The sequence below is a fragment of the Tiliqua scincoides genome, chromosome 2, assembly GCF_035046505.1.
Source record: "Tiliqua scincoides isolate rTilSci1 chromosome 2, rTilSci1.hap2, whole genome shotgun sequence".
Lineage (NCBI taxonomy): Eukaryota > Metazoa > Chordata > Lepidosauria > Squamata > Scincidae > Tiliqua > Tiliqua scincoides.
Genome location: NC_089822.1, coordinates 42,335,066 through 42,355,727, shown reverse-complemented (window position 1 = coordinate 42,355,727; position 20,662 = coordinate 42,335,066). Strand labels below are relative to the sequence as shown.

General features: G+C 40.0%; 1 protein-coding gene across 1 annotated transcript in view; it reads left to right on the top strand.

Moving 5' to 3' along the window:
* Window positions 1–224: 224 nt before the first annotated feature.
* Window positions 225–20,662, top strand: part of ERAP1 (endoplasmic reticulum aminopeptidase 1) — a 32,390-nt gene continuing 11,952 nt past the window's right edge. Inside the window, exons 1-17 of the mRNA XM_066614624.1 lie at window positions 225–930; window positions 1,877–2,015; window positions 3,646–3,780; window positions 5,415–5,535; window positions 6,697–6,851; window positions 8,184–8,297; window positions 9,273–9,404; window positions 9,520–9,651; window positions 10,031–10,114; window positions 11,554–11,711; window positions 13,096–13,175; window positions 14,015–14,198; window positions 15,211–15,367; window positions 16,992–17,176; window positions 18,378–18,542; window positions 19,804–19,944; window positions 20,052–20,133. Of these exons, the coding sequence (XP_066470721.1) occupies window positions 275–930; window positions 1,877–2,015; window positions 3,646–3,780; window positions 5,415–5,535; window positions 6,697–6,851; window positions 8,184–8,297; window positions 9,273–9,404; window positions 9,520–9,651; window positions 10,031–10,114; window positions 11,554–11,711; window positions 13,096–13,175; window positions 14,015–14,198; window positions 15,211–15,367; window positions 16,992–17,176; window positions 18,378–18,542; window positions 19,804–19,944; window positions 20,052–20,133 (2,820 nt within the window). The 5' untranslated portion in view covers window positions 225–274. The remainder of the gene's footprint in view (window positions 931–1,876; window positions 2,016–3,645; window positions 3,781–5,414; window positions 5,536–6,696; window positions 6,852–8,183; window positions 8,298–9,272; window positions 9,405–9,519; window positions 9,652–10,030; window positions 10,115–11,553; window positions 11,712–13,095; window positions 13,176–14,014; window positions 14,199–15,210; window positions 15,368–16,991; window positions 17,177–18,377; window positions 18,543–19,803; window positions 19,945–20,051; window positions 20,134–20,662) is intronic.

Below are 20,662 nucleotides of genomic sequence, written 5' to 3'. Positions count from 1 at the left end.
TAACTGGTTTATTGTTATACCTTAAGAGGCTAAACCTGCATGTACGCCTTCATTCTCTGTTTTATAAGTCTAAAGTCCATAGAATTCCATACTGATAAAGTTTTCAATCTGTTAGAAAAGATTGCCTAGATAATTGTTATTCTTTGAAAACTGGAGGTGGTTGTCAGTAGGGCTGAAAAAGTTTACATTGACTTAAAATTACATATATTTCTTCATTAGATCTGCATCGTTGATACCATAACTACTGTTTCCTGCTCAGACATTTCCCTTGAAGATGATTAAAATATTATTAAGTGTTTTAAGTCTTGTTACTGCAATACACTATAAATCTTGCTTATGTAGCTGTAGTAATGAAGTTAATGACACAGTCTTAGCAACTTCTGGACTTGATTCATCTCCTGGAGCCCATTCAGTTTCTGAACCCCATTCACCTTCTGAAGATGATTTGACTTCTAGAGCCCATTCACCTTCTGTGACCTACTCGACTTCTAAAACTGATTCAACTTCTGGTGCCAATTCACCGTCTGGACTCAAAGCCAATCAATTTCCTTCAAGCAATATCAGGCTTTCCAAGCATGTCATTCCAGTTCATTATGATCTTCTTATCCATCCAAATCTCACAACTCTCACTTTTGCTGGATTGGCCAAAATAGAGATTATGATCACTCAAACAACCAGTTCAGTCATCCTGCACAGCAAATATCTGAATATCACCAAAGCTACAATTCAAGGAAAACCAGGAATCATGAATATGGAAAAAGAAGTGACAGTTTTAGAATATCCACCATTTGAACAGATTGCACTTATGGCTTCTGAACCCCTGCGAATTGGGCAAAACTACTATATCAATATTGAATACTCTGCTAATTTGTCAGACAGTTTTCATGGGTTCTATAAAAGCTCATACAAAACTCCAGAAGGCAAAGTAAAGTAAGTCATTTTTTAGACAAATATTTAACAGATATAGTACTTAAGAGTTGTTTCTAGAAATTATTTTCGTTGAGATTTACATGTATTTTTTGGACCATTTATTTTTTTGATTGACTTATATTCTGTGGGCTTTTTTGACTGACTCATAAAAGTCTATGAAAACTATCACCCACTTTTTCCGACTTAAGGAGGTTTCAGAAATGATGTGACAAATGTGCTGGGGGAACAAATAACATGTTTCCAGCTGAATTTGGTTAAAACAGCTTGTCCCAAAGGAAACATCCTATTTGAATCAAATAAGAGTTTTAGAAACTATTGGGCAGTTTAATGCAAAAGACTGATGGGTGGTTTTCCTGTCCCTTAGAAAAGACCCAGCTTTAAGAGTCTATATGGTTACTATTATTGCTATTGTTCATTCTAAATGCAGATGGGTAGCTGCTCTGGGAGTAGTTTTTGGGCCCAATCTTATCAGCCTCCTCCTCTGGATCCTATCACCTGTGTTGGGCTCAGAAGCCCAATACAGGGCTTCTCAAGTCTGTGCCAGCGATTTAGCCAGAGCAGACTCAAGAAGCTCCATTGTGAGGGTTGGGGCTTTACTCGGGTTAAGGTGACAATTGTTCCTGAGGAACCTCTGGTGGCTTCCCTGGTCCCACAGAATACAGCAGTGGACATTTCAGCACTGCTGTACTGTGCAGCACTGGGAAGCCTAGGATTGGGCTATTTGAAGCCACATGTTTTAGAAAAGGTAGTTTGTTGACAGTGCCAACAACTAAATATTAGTGGTTTGTAATACAGTACTAAGAAAAAATTTCCCTGAGAAATAAAAACAAGCTAATACCAATTGCCTTTAACTAAGTCAAATGTTCACCAGTGAACATTTAAACATTTTTACTGTACTTCTATGTGCACAAGCATTGCAAATGTAATGTATTATTTTACTTTTCAGGATGCTTGCAGCAACGCAGTTTGAACCAACAGCTGCACGTATGGCCTTTCCTTGCTTTGATGAACCTGCATTCAAAGCTAACTTTACTGTGAAAATCAGAAGAAACCCAAAGCATCTTGCATTGTCTAATATGCCTGTAGTATGTGTATAGTTTGTATACTTTAAATCAGTGGTTTTCAACCTTTTTAATGCTATGACCCCCCCCCCCAAAACAAACAAATGCCTCATAAATAAAATAAAATCCCCCACTCACAGAACCCAATCTGCCCACCCTGTTCTCACCTGCCCCATTTCCCCCTATCTCTTGGAACTTTGTAACAACCCCTGTGTGGTAGCAGCCTGAGCAGGGCCAGCCTTAGGAACTAAGGGGCAAAACAGAGAGAAGAGCCTGTGCAAGATTATATCAAGTACTCAGTTTTGATAAGGCTGTACCATTATTGGATTGGATCCATGCCTCTCTTGCACAGGCTTTGAAAGGTTTCCATGACCCCATTGGGATCCTGACCCACAGATGGAAGAACACTGCTTTAAATTGTCTAGTTCAGGGACAGAGAACAAAGCAGAGAAAATGTCAAGTTATTAAAAATGTCTCTATACCACTTTTCAACATGTAGTCATTTACAAAGTTCACATAGCTAAAGAAAGAATACTTCATTGTCATTTAAATAAGTGACAAATAAGTTTGTTGTCATTTAAAATGAAATCCTCCATGATGATCTGCCTCACATAAAAACTACACAGGTTGTACTTGGTACACTCCTTAGTGCTCTCATAGAACAAGAAAGTGAAGCAAATATCAGAAACATTACTCTAGTTCAGTGGTTCTCAAACTGGGGCATCGTGATGTCCCAGCCAGGGAGCCCCAGCCTCTGCCCCCTTAAGGGCCGGGAAGGGGGGAAGGCAGTGATGCGACCCGCTGGATTGCGCTGCTTTGCAGGGGCGCAGGGGCTTGCTGGCACTCACCAGAGCCTGCAGCAGCCTCCCGGGTATACAGGGAGCCCCCACGCCAGCCTCCGCAGGGCTCCCCAACATGTGGAGACCCTCAAAATAGCAATTGCGACCACTTCCGGTTTTGCAAACACAAAACCAGAAGTGGTTGTGATTGTGATATTGAGAGTTTCTGCAAGTGTGGGGAGCCCTGTGGAGGCTGGCACAGGGGCTCTCCACACCCCCAGCGGGCTGCTGCAGGCTCTGGTAAATGGTAGCAAGTCCCTGAGCTCCTCCAAAGCGGTGCGATCCAGCGGGTCGCGTCTCTGCCTTCCCCTGAGAATTTGAGAACCGCTGCTCTAGTTTATTGAAAGCTGCAAGAGTGATTTTGATGCTTGGGCTAGTTGCACTAGAATTAGAAAACAATCACTTCCTGGTCACATTGTTGCTATCCTTTAGTATGTTACTTCTTGCCAATGCTTACTTAGATCAGTGATTTTCAATTTTTTTCATCTAATGGCACACTGGCGAGGCACTAAAATGGTCAAGGCACACCATCAGTTTTTTTTACCATTAACAAGGCACACCATGCTGCTGGTGAGGGGGCTCATATCCCCAATGGCCCTGCTAATACATGACCCTCTCCCAATTTCCTGCGGCACACCAGTATGCCACGGCACAGTGGTTGAAAATGGCTGGCTTAGAGGTTTGCAGTTGTTAAAAATGAATGTAGCTCTTACCTATTAGTACATTTATGAATTTATAAAATGTAATGTGTGTGCAGACTTAATGAACATAATTCTATACTAGAGGTCAACTATAATCAAGTGTTTAAATTTTAGGCAAAATCTGTGGAAATCAGCAAATGGCTCATCGAAGACCACTTTGAGACCAGTGTAAAGATGAGCACTTATCTAGTGGCTTTCATTGTTTCAGATTTCAAATCAGTTACCAAGACAACCAGCAGTGGAATTAAGGTAAGCTTTTGATATCAATTCAAGTGCTGCTTATTGATATTAACAATAAAATTTGTGGCGGTTTCAATTAATGTTAGTACAAATTGAAAGGTAGAAGACTTCTTTAAAAAATGAGTATGACATTTCAAATAATTTTCTGTAACTTCTAAAGCATTACTGAAATAAGACTGCAGTCCTTACTCCATGAAAGGGAGTAAGCCCATTTGAACATAGTGGAACTTACTTCTGCATGGACATGCATATATTTGTGCTATAGGCAAAGTTTCATATTACCTCTTTCACTGGACTAGAACTGTTAGAGTTATTGGCAGTACAAGCTCAGCCAGTGAGCTTCATGGCTAAATACATCTCTCCATTCACTACGCTACATTGGCTCTCAGTTCCACAAAGCAGGCAGAACAAACACAGAAATTACAAATAGTCCTGATTCTTACTAAAACTTATTTCAGCCAGCGATATAAGAGTGAAAATATGGGCTTCTATATTTAATATGTAAGTAAGCATTATTTTGAAAATTCTAATTAATTTAGGTTGCAATCCTAAATAAAGTTTACTGGAAGTAAGCACCATTAAACACAATGGGACATACTTCTGAGTAGACATGCATAGGATTGTGCTATAATTCTCTCGAAGCATAGTTTTAAAAGACTTGTCATGTAATAAATTAGCATCGGGATGAGGGGAGAGTCCAGTTTGGACCTTGTCTCTTTGCAGTCAGTCATCCAAACCATGCCCACTACTGGGTAAAAACAGAATCAGGTCCACTCTTTACTTTCCCCTTGACAGTAGCAGCTTATATAACAGGAAAGGGGGTGGACTTTCCTCCAGCTCATCTTCCATTGTAAGAATCAGAAAATTCATAGAAGGGACAGGGTGAGTTTGCACATGTCTGTGTTCTCTAACAAAACAATGGTTGCCTTCCCAACTTCTGGTCATGCTTCAAGGACTGGCTTTAATATATTTGATAATAGTTCTGTTTGATCTTGAGGAAAAGTCCAAGAAATGATATATAGCAAATGAATGCTTAACTATTGAGAATTCATAAATATTTGGAGTTAAAAATATGTAAATGTTTCCATTTGTTTGGAATATCTTGTTTGGAAAGATAAATGCAAATTTTTAAATTTTTTCTTATTTGGAAAAATATGGATCATATGTTTAGATTTTGAGTCCTTTTGGGACAGGGAGCCATTTAATAGTTCGATGTTTCTCTGTAAACTGCTTTGAACTTTTTTGGGATGAAAAGAGGTATATAAATATTCTTAATAAGTTCTGCCGGGTGGGCAAAGTAAGATATAGCTACAGGAACTTTGCCCTTTCATGATATTCCTTCCTCATGAGCTTTCTTCCTCTCACTCTTTAAATTATAGAATAGAGTTGAATAAAATACAAATACAGCCATTATATTTATAGCGTTTAACTTCCATTGATTAGGATGGAACAGGAATGTTCTCTAAGAAATAGATTTTGTTTCATTAATTTTTCTCAGAACTTTGACAATATGTAGGAAGCAGGGAAAAGTAAATGAAATGTCAAACATCTCTTAAACCTTTCTCATTTTAGAGAGATAGTGAACCAGTTAGGTGTTATAATTTTTTTATGACAGCATTAATAAATTCATGCTTTTATTTCAGGTTTCGGTGTATGCTTCCCCAGGCAAGATCAAACAAGCAGATTATGCCTTGGATACAGCAGTGAAGCTATTAGACTTCTATGAGGGATATTTTGGCATTCCATATCCTTTGCCTAAACAAGGTATTTATTTGGGTACACTTTTCTCTCTTTATAAGTACTTTCACTATACAAATTTTCACTTGTCCATACTGCACGTATTAAGACCATCCTTCCATATCTATACAAAGATTTTCAATACAATTGGTCCTCGGTATCTATAGGGGGATGTTTTCCTGGACCCCCCGTGGGTACAGAAGCCTGCAGATAAGAGAATCTGCAGGCCTCAGAAAGGTTTCCAGTGGTGCAGGAAAAGCACTTCTGGTTTTTATGAAAACTGGAAAGGCAGGTTTTAATAATAATAATAATAATAATAATAATAATAATAATACAGGTATTTATATACCGCCTTTCTTGGTCTTTATTCAAGACTTTATTCAAGGCGGTTTACATAGGCAGGCTTATTTAAATCCCCGTAGGGATTTTTACAAGTGAAAGAAGGTTCTTTCTTTCAAGAACCACTACATTCAGGTGTTTCTCTCTGATCTGGTTTCACATTCTGGCCTCCCACGCTCAGAGCAGATGGAATAGCTCGGCTTCAGCTTGTCAGCTGCTTCAAGGTTGCACGGTGCCGGTGGCCTTGAACTGGCGACCTTGTGGATGTTATCTTCAGGCAAATGGAGGCTCTACCCTCTAGACCAGACCTCCTGCCCTTTTTTGGGATAATAAAAATTGAAATTCCTTTCTGTATCTCCAGAGGCCTTTCTGAGACCCACAAAGGCCACACGTGGCTCCTCCAGACATCAAAAAACCTCCTGGATGTGAGAATACCTTAGGTCTGGCCCTCCATTGCAGGTTTGGAACCCATGGTGCATTAAATCTGTGGATTCTGAACCCACGGATAAACAGGGCCAGGAATTCTACAAGGTCTAGGAATTGCTGGGGGACCAATTCCTCATGGAGGCAAGGTTTACCTCCCATTTGACCCAGTGGGTACTCCCCCCCACCCCGCTTTGAGCTTACATTTTGGAGTGCCTTGTCCTCTTTTGCAGTTATGACATCTGGTCACCCTGAGAAAGGTATACAATCTTACAAACATTTGATTGTATTTTGATATGATATTAAACACACATAGTGTATCCATACAACGTAAATAAACATGCATGCTTTTAAGGTGTATGTGTGAATTGACAAGATGAGTGAGAAAGTAAGAAAGCTAATATATTCCAAATAATTTATTTGCAGACCTAGCAGCTCTTCCGGATTTTCAATCTGGTGCAATGGAAAATTGGGGATTGACTACTTATAGGGAGTCTGGTTTGTTATATGATCCTGAAAAATCCTCAGCTTCAAGTAAACTTTGGGTTACGTTGGTAATAGCCCATGAACTTGCTCACCAAGTAAGTTTTGACTGATATTTACAACATGAAATTGAGGGTTGTTATCCTCTAAATCAGTGGTTCCCAACATTTTTTCACTTGTGTACCCCTTAGCAGCCTATTTTCATAAATTGTACCGCTCATATTAGCCCTGCAAGGCATTCTAATACAAACCTGCATTTTCCACCATTATTCAATTCTTTTTTAAGTATCCCTAAAAGTCCTGGCAAGTACCCCTGGAGATACATGTACCCCAGGTCGGGAACCACTGCCTTAGATGCTTGTTCAATAGTGCAGTTTTATGCATGTTTACTCAGAAGTAAATTCCATGTTTTTCATGTCTAGGATTGCAGTCTAAACCAGGGGTGTCCAAGGTTTTTGGCAGGAGGGCCACATCAGCTCTCTGACACTGTGTCGGGGGCTGGGGAAAAAAAGAATTAATTTACGTTATAAATTTGAATAAATTTACATAAGTTTACATAAGTGAATATGTTAAAGATGAACTTATATGAATGAATGAAGGTCTTGCGGTAGCTCAAGGCCTATAAAAGGCCTTGCACAAAGCAAGGCTGGCCTTTCCTTTGCTGCCAGTACTGCATCACAGACGTGAAACAGCAAGCAGTGGAGGTAGCCCTCATCCCACAGCTCACACGAGAGGTCAAACAGTCACCCTCATGCTGAGATCCGTTTTGTGGGGCCAGAGCAGGCTCCAACAAATCTCTGGAGGACCAGATGCTCATTGGAGACTGGGGGCTCCCAGAAGGCCACATTGGGAGTCCTCGAGGGCCGCAAGTGGCCACAGGGCCGGGGTTTGGGCACCCCTGGTCTAAACCATCTGAAACCAGAAAGATTTATCACATTTAACTACTGCAGTATTACATTCTCAAAGTAATGTGTAAATTATGAAAAGCAAAGTCTGTATTCTTTCATCACCATCAATTCATGGTAGTCTATGGCTTTACATGATGGGTTTTCACTTTACCAGTTTAACATCTGTAACCAAGCCATTAGTTTACCATCTCTCCCAAATTACTTGCTTCTTTTCCAGTTGCCTTTCCATTCTCTGTAGATTTTGAATGAGATAAGTGTCTTTGATCTTGACAGTGAGCAGACTATCTGTAGCTTTAGCTATACTGCCTATGGGCCCAATCCTAAAGGGATTGCAGTAGAGGGAAGGTGGATGGCATCAGAATGTGGTTGAATACTCATGACATTCCTGGTTGATACTGATGGAAAGGGAGGTAGGCAGGGGGTACTGAAATGTTTCCCGTCCAAAATACAGTTTTCAACAATACAATCAAAATTTATAAAACTTTGGCTGAGTCCTAGCTGTGAGTTTTTTATTTCTTCCAGTGGTTTGGAAATCTGGTTACTATGGCATGGTGGAATGATCTTTGGCTCAATGAAGGATTTGCAAAGTTTATGGAATTTGTGTCAGTAAGCTTTACGCACCCTCATCTGAAAGTTGTAAGTATTAATTTTCCCTACTTTTGTATTTGAAAGCAACCCTTAAATAGATGGAGCTTTTTAGTTACAGATGTTAGATCTTAGACAGTGTCCCACTGCTGTAAATCACATGATAGGATTGAATCTTAGATCTTAGACAGTGTCCCACTGCTTTAAATCACATGATAGGATTGGACAGTAAGTGCCTTTAATTTTTCTGAGATTAGGATGTAGCCACTGTGTAACACAGAGCTTCCTATATTGGGTCCTGCCAACAGAGACACTAAAGGGACACTAAACCCCTGCTAATTGGGTAACAGGCACTTTTTCAAGTGGGTGCTCTTTTTTTTAGCAGGGGGAGAGTAACTGGCCCATCTCACCCCAGCAGTGTCTGTTCTAGTGGCTGTCTGCTGGTATTCTTTTGCATCTTTTTAGATTGTGAGCCCTTTTGGGACAGGGAGCCATTTAGTTATTTGATTTTTCTCTGTAAACCACTTTGTGAACGTTTAGTTGAAAAGCGGTATATAAATACTGTTAATAATAATAATAATAATAATAATAATAATAATAATAATGTATCTCCCCAGCCTGATTTGATCTGCTCACGCATTAGTCTAAGGTGGATGAAATTGTGCAGAGCCTGTTCTTTTCCTGATGCCACTGCTGTGATAGCACATGGACGATGATACTAGAGAATATTGACCCTCTGACTTAGTCATTAGGTTTAGATGAGAGACTTGGCTTGTTTTAGGGTAGAAGATCTCTATATGGAAGCCTATCCCTGCTGGGACTGAAACAACTTTGTTCAAACATGTCTTTAAGCCACTTTGAAAACCTTAGTTAGTAGAAAGGCAAAATAGAAATCTGTTAAATAATAAATAAGGGTGTAGATATATCTGTAATGAGAAATAATCATGATGCGTGTTGATATTCACTGTTTCAGTGAATTTCAAAATGTATGAATGGAATATTTCAGGTTTGTTTTTCTTCTCTTAGGAAGATCATTTTATAGACAAGTATTTTATTGCTATGACGGTAGATGCTTTGGAGTCCTCACATCCTATATCTTCTCCTGTTGAAAATCCAGCTCAGATTCTAGAAATGTTTGATGATGTTTCCTATGATAAGGTAAAATATGAAATTTGTATTGAGTTTACTTGGACATCTTTTTGATCCAAATTTGTGATTAATCAGACTTGGACAAGCAAATGTTGATTGTGTTGCTTCATTTCTCTCTTTTCAGGGAGCTTGTATTCTCAATATGCTACAGGATTATCTTAGCGAAGATGTATTTAAAGCTGGTGTTGTAAAATATTTGTTGCGATTTAGCTATCAGAATACACAAAGTGAGGATCTGTGGAACAGCTTGTCAGATGCAAGTATTATTCCTATAGTTTTTACCAAAATTCCTCGTGAGTTGGCTTGTTTTAGGGTAGAAGATCTCCATGTGGAAGCCTATCCCTCTGTGACTGAACCGTTTATGTTGTTTTATGGTTTTGTAAGCTACTTTGGGTGCCCTTCAGGGAGAAAAGCTGGATACAAATTGAGCAAATAAATAAATGAGCAATACTATACTTTTTTTGAAAATTTCTGATCAGTTTTGATTGCTTATTAGATATTTGATCATTAGATATTTGATTTTCTCTGTAAACTGCTTTATGAACTTTTGTTGAAAAGTGGTATATAAGTACTGTTAATAATAATAATTTATGAAGTGTTTGTTAGGAAACTAAGGATACTTTTTTTTGGGTTAGGTTTGTTCTGAAACTGGTGCTAATGAAAATCCAAGACAAAATGATGGTATTTGTACCAGAAGCCAGGAGACAATCTCAAGTTCTGTGAGCATGCTTTATTATATATTTCTATTCAGAAATCCATATTATCTAAACGGTAAGAAGCCCTTTCATTCGTAAGTTTGCTGACCACTTTTGATGCTCAGGAACCAGTGCACCATCTTCTTCAGTCCTAGAATCTGTCAGTGCTGTAAGGTCATGTTCTCAAAAGCATATAAGCATGATGTCCGAGGAAAACAACTACAATTCATGAGCTGAGACATGTGCCCCAACATGATCCCCAACGTTGGATCATGTGCTGCAGCCACTGTTCCCTGGTAGAGGAAAGGGGGTGTGCCTTACAGAATGGGAATGTCCTTGAGCCAGCACAAGGTAGGGTCAGCTGAGCAATGAAATCTCCTTGTGCCAAGGGTTGACCATTAGCTCCAGTCTAGCCCTACCTTGCTAGAGATAAGACATTGACTGTTGGACTTAGTATTCAAGCACTTACTTCAGCATCGTTTTTGTGAGTATTGTTGATCAACTGTGACTGGATTTAACAGTCTGCTTCCCTCAGTCATCTCATTGTCTGCAAGCTAAACAAAACAGATGTGAGAGCTGCCCCCAAAATGTTTGCATTTTGCCCATCAGTATTGTATTGCTCAGAATTGTTGCAGAATGGGATTTTATTATTGTAGAACTGTAATTCAGAGGAAGCCTGTTTTCTTATTGAAACTTTATTTTTAGCTTTACTGTGATTAACAACCCAGTTCTATCTGGGCTTTGTCCTGCCGGAACTTGCATTCTGGCAGTGCTTTGCAGTGGTGTGAAAGACAGGCTGCTGCCATGCACTTCCAGGTCACTGCTATAAATGGGCAGAGGTGCGGTGTGCACAGCAGTGGCTGCTGGAGGCTCCACTGCTCAGGATAGGTTGGCAGGAGGGGTGGTGGAGCGGGCAAGAGGCAGATTGGGGGAAGGTGGTGGATCTCAGAGTCACCGATGTTTGCCAAGATTCTTTTCCCTCTCTTTGAACCCATCCCTCCCCTTTTTGCTCCTCGGATTTATGCCAGCTGTCTGGCTGGAGTAGCCACCAGGAGGACTATGGAAAGGTAAGGGAAAAATATTTTTCCTTCTTTCTCCCAGGCCTCCTGATCTCCTCCTCACAACTGATGCAGCATGTGCTCTGCTGGTGTGGCCACATTGTTGTCAATGATGGGGAACAGGATTTAATAGGAATAGCTTTCATTTTGAATATGATTAGTTTGTGCCATCATTGTATTGTTATAGGAGGATATGTATGAGTGTTCTTAAATGTTTCCCCGCCATAATGTTGAAAGAACCATATGGTTCCAATGTCATCCCACGGCTGAGGGCATTCCATTCTTGACTCTGTAAGGTCATACAGATACAACACATTTGTATCTTTTTGGCAGTTTGTGGGTGCTGTTCTCCAATGGTGCTTACATGTTCCTGTCTTTTCTTTCATATTCTTGTATGATTTATAGCACTGGACCAAGAATGCAATCCAAGACGTGAAGAAAATAATGAAAACTTGGACAGTACAAAAAGGATTCCCATTAGTAACTGTGACAGTAAAAGGGAAGAAAATCCATCTAAAGCAAGAACCTTATAAGAAGGATTCCAAGACATCTTCCTCAACAGGGTAATGGCAAATGAGTCAGTGAGACTCCTCTTTTATTACACTCTAGTGACTCATGATGAACAGTTATTAACAAAAATAGAATATAAATTATGTGGCTTGCTTCATAATTTCTTGGTTCACTACTACTGAATTTTTATAAGTCTTCTATTTTATATTGCTTTGAATAATACACAGAAATCAGCTGAGTACATAGTAGCCTGCCAGGGTCATATCCTTATTAAAAGCAGTATGAGACAAATGTTTAGGCAAGCTGCTGCCTGCAACGTGGAGGCCAGATTGTTCTTTTTCTTTTAATCATATCAAAATATTTAAAAGATTACCAAACAGACAATCCCACAAAATTAAGCCTAAGAAAATGTGACAATTTGAAAAGAAGAGACAAATTCAGAACCACTACATGGTTAAAAATAGTCTTATCTATTACACTGCAGAACTCTTTTTTCATTTATACAGGTGAACTTAACTTGGGAAAAGTAGTATGAATTTACTTTGACTAAAAGCAGCATATTTCATATGTTCTTTAACCATAGTTGTTTTGGGGGCCCAGAATTGAATGGCCAGCATGTTCATAACTAGTCTAGTATTAACTAACACATCCCAGTATGACTTCATCATGCACAATAGTCAAGGCTTGATTGTTCATCAACTCAGGTCCAGTTCAGACAATCAGATAAACTAATAGGGTGTTGGATCATGAACAAGCTGATGAATCCACATGCAGTGTCCTCCCCTTGTGCGCGTGACTAAATCTACAGTGTTTTTAAACCACAATTTCCCATGATGTCTGAATTGGGGAACTGTGGCTTAAGCAATCCCAACAAACCAAACTATCAAATTCAGTCTGGTTTGTTGGATTTACTTTAAATGACTGTTTCCCCTTTAGATGCCATGGCATACTGTGGTTTCAGAAACCAGGAAGCTTTATATTTAGCTGGGTGTGGGAGGAGGATAGGGGAGAAGGGTGCACATGGGCTTATTGGCTCATTCAACAAACTGTCCTTTGTTGTTCCTCCCATTGGAATCCTAGCCTGCTTCATTTGTTACATTTCTCTGCGTGCATGGGACAGACCCTAAAACTGTAAGGTGAGGAAGAGAAATGTGTTTTCTGAAGATGGATACACAGATCGAAATTACATATACAAATACTAAAAAGCTGAGGTGGCAAGAAACTTCGATCAGTCATGTAAACATTTTTTAAAACACACTTTGTTTCCAAGAGTGTGAAATAGATATTATTTTCACTGTGCCCTAAAAACATTAGTTCCATCCCTGCTTAACTAATTTAATAGTGAAGGTAAATAGACACCATCAGTTAGATTATATATACTGTTGAAAGTAAGCATCCAATGCAGTTCTAAATCCAAAATTTTGGTTTTGCTTATAGGAACCTGTGGCACATCCCATTAACATATGTCACCAATAACTCTGATGATGTTCACAGGATTTTGCTGGAAACTGAAACAGGTATGTTTGACTGAATTCTTAAATGATAAAAGCTGCAAAAGAGTTTTCACATGTAGATACATTTTTAATTGAAAATTTTACAAAACAGGCTAAAACTGCTGTCTAAGGGCCAAATCCTACTGTCCTTAGCGCTGGTGATACATGTGTACCACCAGCTCTGAGTGTCACAAACATGCCATAAAGCATGTTTGCAGCACCCAGCAAGGATGGAGTGCTTACGCTGGACTTCAGTGCCAGGAGGATGCCTGCGATGAGCCACTACTGTAAGTACTACCACTGGGCAGTGGGGCAGCTTTTTGGGTTGGGGGAGGGCGGGACAGGGGGAGGGACTGGCCAGGGAGGGGTTGGGACCAGTGGAGGCCTTCTCCACCGAATCCTATGCCATGCATTGGGCTGCAAAGCCCAAAATGGGGCTTCTCAAGTCTTTGCTGGCAAAATAACTGGTGCAGACTCATTGTGGGGCCTGGGGCTTTCCTCTGGGGAAAGGGGACAAAAATCCTCTTCCTCCAAGGAGACCTCCGGCGGCCTCCTTCACTGCTGGATACTACAGTAGCCGTTTTGGGGCCGCTGCACCCAGCAGTGCTGGAGAGTTTAGGATTGGGCTGTAATTTGTAGTATCTCTTTCTTCAGTCACTGAAAAACAAATCCAAACTCTTATCCACACGGAATGCTTAAGATAGGACTTTGAGGCTGTTGTTAACTATATGAGTTCACTGTAAGAGTTATTTTGTCTGTAGTAAATTCATGTAAATTAACTTAATTCATTGTTGCTGTACAGAAAAATACAGAGTTGTGATAGCGCTGCACAAAAATATAGAGTTGTGATTTTTTGCTTGTAGAGGAATTTAGCCTTCCAGAAGAAGTGGAGTGGATAAAATTTAATGTGAGAATGAATGGTTATTATACTGTACACTATGGAGATGATGGATGGGATGCTTTGATTCACCTTTTACAAAAAAATCATCATGCACTTTCTAGCAATGACAGAGCAAACCTCATCAACAGCGTATTCCAAATGGTGAGGTAAGGATTTTTAAGTATTTGATAAGGCAAATTCTGTACTGTTGATTTGTACAACTGCAGAAAAAATTACATCATAGTGTAACAAACTGCAAGGTAGACTCCTTTACCATTTGCAGAAATAGAAATCCAGAACCACTCCAGCAGCTTTCCTCAGATCATTCCCAAATCAATGGAATGAAAGTATTGTTATGTACTTCTACTTAGAGAGGCAAAGTTGGTCAGAGTTTATATCTCACTTTAGGATTAAATACTGCTTCCTCTTCTTAGTAATAACAGATGCCATCTGCACTAGCTCTTGCCCCCACCAATGTTGTTCTCACGGAACCCTTTGCAGATCATAGCATGCTTTTTATTAGAGCAGGATTTGAAGTCACATGAAAGGCCTATGTTTTATCTTTCCGCTAGACAGAGGATTCCCCCATAAACAGGGATAATATTTGGCACAGCCACTGCAAGAATTTTTAAAATACCAGCTTGAACTGTGACTAGGGTTTCAAAACTAAGATGCTGGCAGGCCAAAAAACATGGTATAAGAGGAAGGAAGCTGGAAGTACATAGAGTAGTATGTCTGCTGAATGCCAAAAATAAGGCAGAGAAATACACCACTGCTTGGCTGAAACTAATAGTAAACTTATTGCTAATCAAGAGCTGAAGTATTTCATATTAGCAGCTCCTAAGTAACAGCTGCCAATCATTTTCTGCCCTATTACTGTTTCCCTCTACATTTTACCTCACTGTTGCTTAGGTCACAACATATTGACTGCCTCAGAAGTGAAACACAGCAGCGGTAGTTTGCCTTTGCTGATAAATCTGTTGGCACAAACATTCACCATTGATGAGAGCAAAAATTTAGTAATCTCTGATGTATTAGAAATTAACTATTAAAAAGGAAAATTTAGAAATTTATTTTCCTAATGTACCATTAACTAGAAATTTCTGTACACAGTAAAGGATCAGCCACTTTAAAATAGCATTGTTATGTGCTAACACAGACACTTTCTATTTCCTGCAGTGCTGGAAAACTGTCAATTACGAAAGCTCTTGATTTAACTTTATACTTAAGTGAAGAAACTGAAATTACTCCTGCACTTCAAGGATTGAATGAACTATCCCTGTTGTACAAATTGCTGGAGAAGAGGGACATGTCTGACACAAAAAAACAGTTAGAGGTAAAATGGGGAAGAGTCAAGGCTGAATAATTGTTAATGGTACTTGGAGATGGTCCACTCACACATTTAGGTTATTTACAATAAACTAATCAAACACAACCGTGTTCCACTCACATCATCCGTTCAGATCAATGACCCCAAAGTGAAAGCTGTAAGTGGAAGCTGCCTTCCTTACAGTGCAGAGAGCCACTTTGTGGGTGGCTTTGTGAGCCACTTTGTGGGATCCTAACCCCCAGAAGAGGTGGTTAGGATCACAGCAGAAGTGTCTGTGTGGGGGGAAAATGGCATTGTTGACTAAGTAATCCTCTATGATGATCTGGTGAGGGTGCTGTTGCCAACTGTAGGGAGATGGAGGGGAAACATGGTGCACAGCCTGTACACTAGAATTTCCCTTCACCCACAGATATCTCACAGAGTGATTGGGATGGGCACAGCACGCTGACAGTCTCAGAGACAGTAGGTTGTTGCCAACAGGATGAGGAAACCAGAAAAGGAGGGTGTTCTCCCACGTCCTTTCTCCTGCCTGGGGAGAACCCACTTACCATTTTCCAAGGTTCAGAGGGATAATGATTCTACTTTTTCCATTGACTCAGATGGGAAATACTCTCTTCTATGATTTGCATTGAATGAGTTCCTATGTGAGAACAAAGTGCTTATTTCTAGCCATCATCTGCCTAATGACATCACTTCCCGCTTAATGATGTCCCTTCTGACCCTCATTATGCCCCATGAATGCTGTTTGGTCCACTGTATGAAAGGAATTTGATACTGCTAGAACCTGTAAACTAACACTCTAGTTAGAATACCTTGTGTAATAACCTCTCCTCATGAGAGTAGAGTGTACAGGTTGTCCTTCATGCCCTTTGGTAAGGTTATTGCTGGAATTCCGATATGTGGGTTTGGAACTGCAGATTCCACTAAGTACTGTGTGAGTGCATGACAGCCCAGTTCTGTTCTCCCCCTGCTGATGCGGCTGTACCAAAATGGTTACCGCTGTATCTTGCAGACAGGGCAGTTGCAGAGGTCTCCTACCCAGGGGAAGCCTCCACAGTGCGTGGGGGAGAGGGTCTACTTGGACTTGTGCTAGCTAAATAGCTGGTTCAGGTCTGTGTGGACCCATGCTGAGGGGTCAGGTTTGCGCTGACCCCAGGGCAGCTGCTTTCCCTGGAGCGTATGGAAGGGTTCTTGCCTTCCTGCTGTAGCTCCAGTAGTATATGTCTTCAAATGCTGCTGGAATGCCTTTTATGACTGGTGTTGACTTTTACAGCAGTCAGCACCAGTGGAAGAGGTGTACCACCATTGCCTGGCCCAGCTAATATTGGGCCATGAGACTGACCCCATAATCAGAATTTTATATGGCTAAATACAAAGCCTGGTTAACTAACTTGTTGCTGCAGTGTGTTTTAGTCTGGATACTTTATTCAGTAAGTTCTTTAAATTCAGCAGCATGCATTTGTTTTCAGACAAACAAAATCTTTACTGATATACAGTTCATACATATTGTTAAATTGATGACAACAGCAACATGGACTTTGAGCTGATAGAACACTGGATGTAGATTCAAATGGCTGATGTCACATTTAGTATGTTTAACTGATTTTGTTTGTTTGTGAAACCATTCTAGGCATACATATTCAAACTGCTTCACACTCTAATTGACAAACAGTCTTGGGATGATGAAGGCACAGTGTCTGAGCGACTGCTTCGTAGCTCCCTTCTGTCATTTGCATGTGTGCGCAAGTATCAACTTTGTGTGGACAAAGGAAAAGAATTTTTTATAAAATGGAAGAACTCCAATGGAACTCTGCAGTAAGTCTTAACTTTTGTGAGGAATATAACATCTTGAATCTTTGCAGGAAAAGCATGCGATGTATCAGGGATGGCTAAACCAATGCCTCTGCCCTCCCAACTGGGGAGAGTGGGAAGCAGCCACTTACCTCTGTTCCTTTTCATGCAGTCCTCTTGACAAAACAGGAAATGCAGGTTAAGCACTGTTTTACAGGTGTGCTTCACTTACCGATGTTCTAACTAGCAATGGCCCATATATACAACAATTTTTCAGTGGTCTGTCAGCCTGGCAGGCTCTCCTGAAACCATCAGTTGGATAGTGCTCTGAAACCGCCCCACCATCACCCGTGCACCTGAAAAGCTGCTCTTAGTTCTCAACTTGCTGGCTGCCCTAAAGGCCAGAAATCACTCCAGCAGGCCTCACATTGGGCCAAGCGATAGGTAGTGTTCTGGCTTGTTGCCAGCCCATTAACTCACCCTCCGTAATGCCTGCTGGGGTGATTTCTGGCCATCAGAGCAGCCAGCACTTTCAGCAATGTACTATCTTCAAATTCCTCCCTCAATTTAGCAGCAAAAACAGAGTAGAGAAGGACACGTCACATGACTGCTTTCTCCCATTGGAGAAAAGGGTTAAGATCCCAAATAGTGTTGCCACCATGGCAAATCCTCTTCACAAACAGAACCCTTGTGCAAGCCACTCCTTCATTAACAGAAGGAGCTGCCCATAAGAAGCAGCGTTCTCCCACTTTATATTTTAAGGTGGAGAACCAAGTCAGGAATGGGGGATTGGTTGGGCATTTAGAATGTTATTAGGCACTGGTAGGAGCTAAGGCAAGATTCTTCTGGATACTAATGTTAAGAGCATGACAGAGGTGTGTAAACATATATAGGTCACTATCAGTAACTAATAACCATTGGAGCCAGAATGCTGAGGATCAATACATGATTGGCTGTGAGGGAGACCGAAATGTTTCCTCCATTTTCAGTCAAGACATACACAGAGGGTGGCACTTTCCACCCATTGAATATTTGTGAGCAGTAATATAGCAGCACATTTTTCCTTTTACCACTGTTTCTCACAGTAGAGGTAAGTGCTGACCACTGAAAGGAGGACACTTAAATAGTCCTAAACTTGTGCCCTATTTATTGAATGAGATTATTTGCAGTTGAAGCCATAATAACAATGGAAATAGAAGGTAACTCTGCACTCAATTTGTTACAGTTTGCCCAGTGATATTAGAACGGCAGTATATGCTGTTGGAATACAGACGGACGACGAAGCCTGGGACTTTCTTTTCAGCAAATATCAACTACCTGAATTCAACGCAGAAAAGAACCAGATTGAATTTGTTCTCAGCCGGACCCAAAATAAGGAGAAACTTCAGTGGTGAGTATTCTTTAATACCGAGTGGTTTTAAGGCTCAAATTAAAGGAGAAATTAAAAAATGTAAGATCATGGCTATCAGTATTTTCATAACAGTATAATCATTAGCAATACACTATGCTTTTCAGGGTTCAACATTTATACAGTGGTGCCCTGCTATCTGCGGGGGTTCCGTTCCATAACTCTGCACGGATACCTGAAACCATGGATATGCAGGACGCACCCCCCCACACACACACACCCTCTGGAGGTGAGGGGAGTTGTGCTTCTAGGTTTCTAGGCATTTTTGCCAAAGCATCAATTGGCTGCCTTCCCCCACAGTTATGGCCACAAATAATATGTGTCTTTTTTCCCATTGGGTTGGTACAGTCATTCCAGTTACTTTCCTATGTAAGTAACAGTAACATGGTACATTTTTCTTTGGTTGCTTTTCTTCCCAATTGTTACATAATTTTGAAACAATAGCTCTTTCAGAAAGTGTTTATAAGTGAGCATTTCCTGAGCAGTTCTTTCTTGCAGCCACGGCAAGAACCCAGGCTTCTAATAACTTAATAGGTCACTTCCCTAAATTGACAAAGCAAATTAAAGATCAACATCTACCATTTCCAAGGGCAGGAGAAAAGCAACTGAAAATGCTACCCAAAGTTTTGTCCTTATTTTAAACATTGGCAACTGGAACTCAGACAAGTTGAATGGTACACATTTGTATATATAAGTAATGCTTAATTATTCTGCATTATTGTCATCTTCTGTCTTTTCTGTATATTGAACCATTCTGACAGAATTCATGTGAGACACAAGCCTCTTTCTTAATTCTCTATCTGAAAATGGGAAGCAGGAGAGGAGAGATGCCATCAATGTGCTGTGTATGCTGGGTTTTTTCCCACTTACTGTTTGGGGCTTGGACCACCTGCAAGGATTTGGTTCTTGTGCATATAGCTGTGTATTATATAGTTGATTAATGAAAAAGGTATTTAAATCCCAACTTTCCCTCCAAAGAGTACAATATAGAAACAGAAAACAGCATACAATATAGAAAAAGAAAAAAACAGTATAAGGACAAAATGTAAAGTACAATAATTGTGAAATAGTGCAATAAAAAACTTTAACACAAGACATGTAATACAATAAATCCCAAAAGCAACTAAGAAATTGATATTGATGAATTGAAGTTAGTTAAATATATTTGAGAAGAATATTAGATGAGGAAGCTAGAATTCACAATTGGGTGGATGAATTCACACTTTCATTTTGTTTATTTTAGGTTAATGGATCAAGGGCTACAGGGTGATGTAATAAAAACTCAGGAACTTCCACATATCATTTTGTTTGTTGGAAGGAACCCTGATGGCTATCACTTAGCTTGGAACTTCTTGAAACAGAACTGGCAGAAACTTGTAGAAAAGTAGGTGGCAGTTTTAAGTACTCTTCAATACCATTCATTAAAAACAAATGTGTGTGAGCTTGCACATTCAAATTGCCTTTTTGCATCTTTCTTCTTGCTTTCTAAAGGTTTGAGCTTGGCTCACATTCCATTGCACGCATGATTACTGGAGTGACAGATAGATATTCCTCAAAGGAACAGCTTGCTGAGGTAAGCATTTCTCATTGCCTGGTGTTATATAAAATCAGAATGTTATGACTTTAAAATATGTCAAACCAGTTACAGGAATCTAGGTTCTGGTCCGTATATAGATAACACTGAATGTTCACATTTGGTGTTTCAAGAATGCTACAAATTGTTTAATTCTCATTAAAATAATGGTGGTAGTAAGAGGCAAATCAAGCAGTAATGTCTTATAATCTTAAAGCTGACAGCAGTAGAAAGCATGGATCTTGCTAGGTAAATCAGGGGTAGAATCTTGAGACTGTAAATTCAATTGAATATTTATTCATCAGTAGCAAGAGCAGCCACAAAACTGTGTGTGTATGAAACTAGTAAGAGAAAAACTCAGCAAAATCTAGAGATAAAATGAGCTGTATGGAATTTGATGGTGTGCTCTTCCACAAATGGGATGTCTAGAAAAGGAAGCTGGCAGAGATATGCATAATCATCTTCAGGGTTCCCAGAGTGCAAGCTGCCAAATAAGTAACTCATTTATAAATCTCCACAGATGACCATG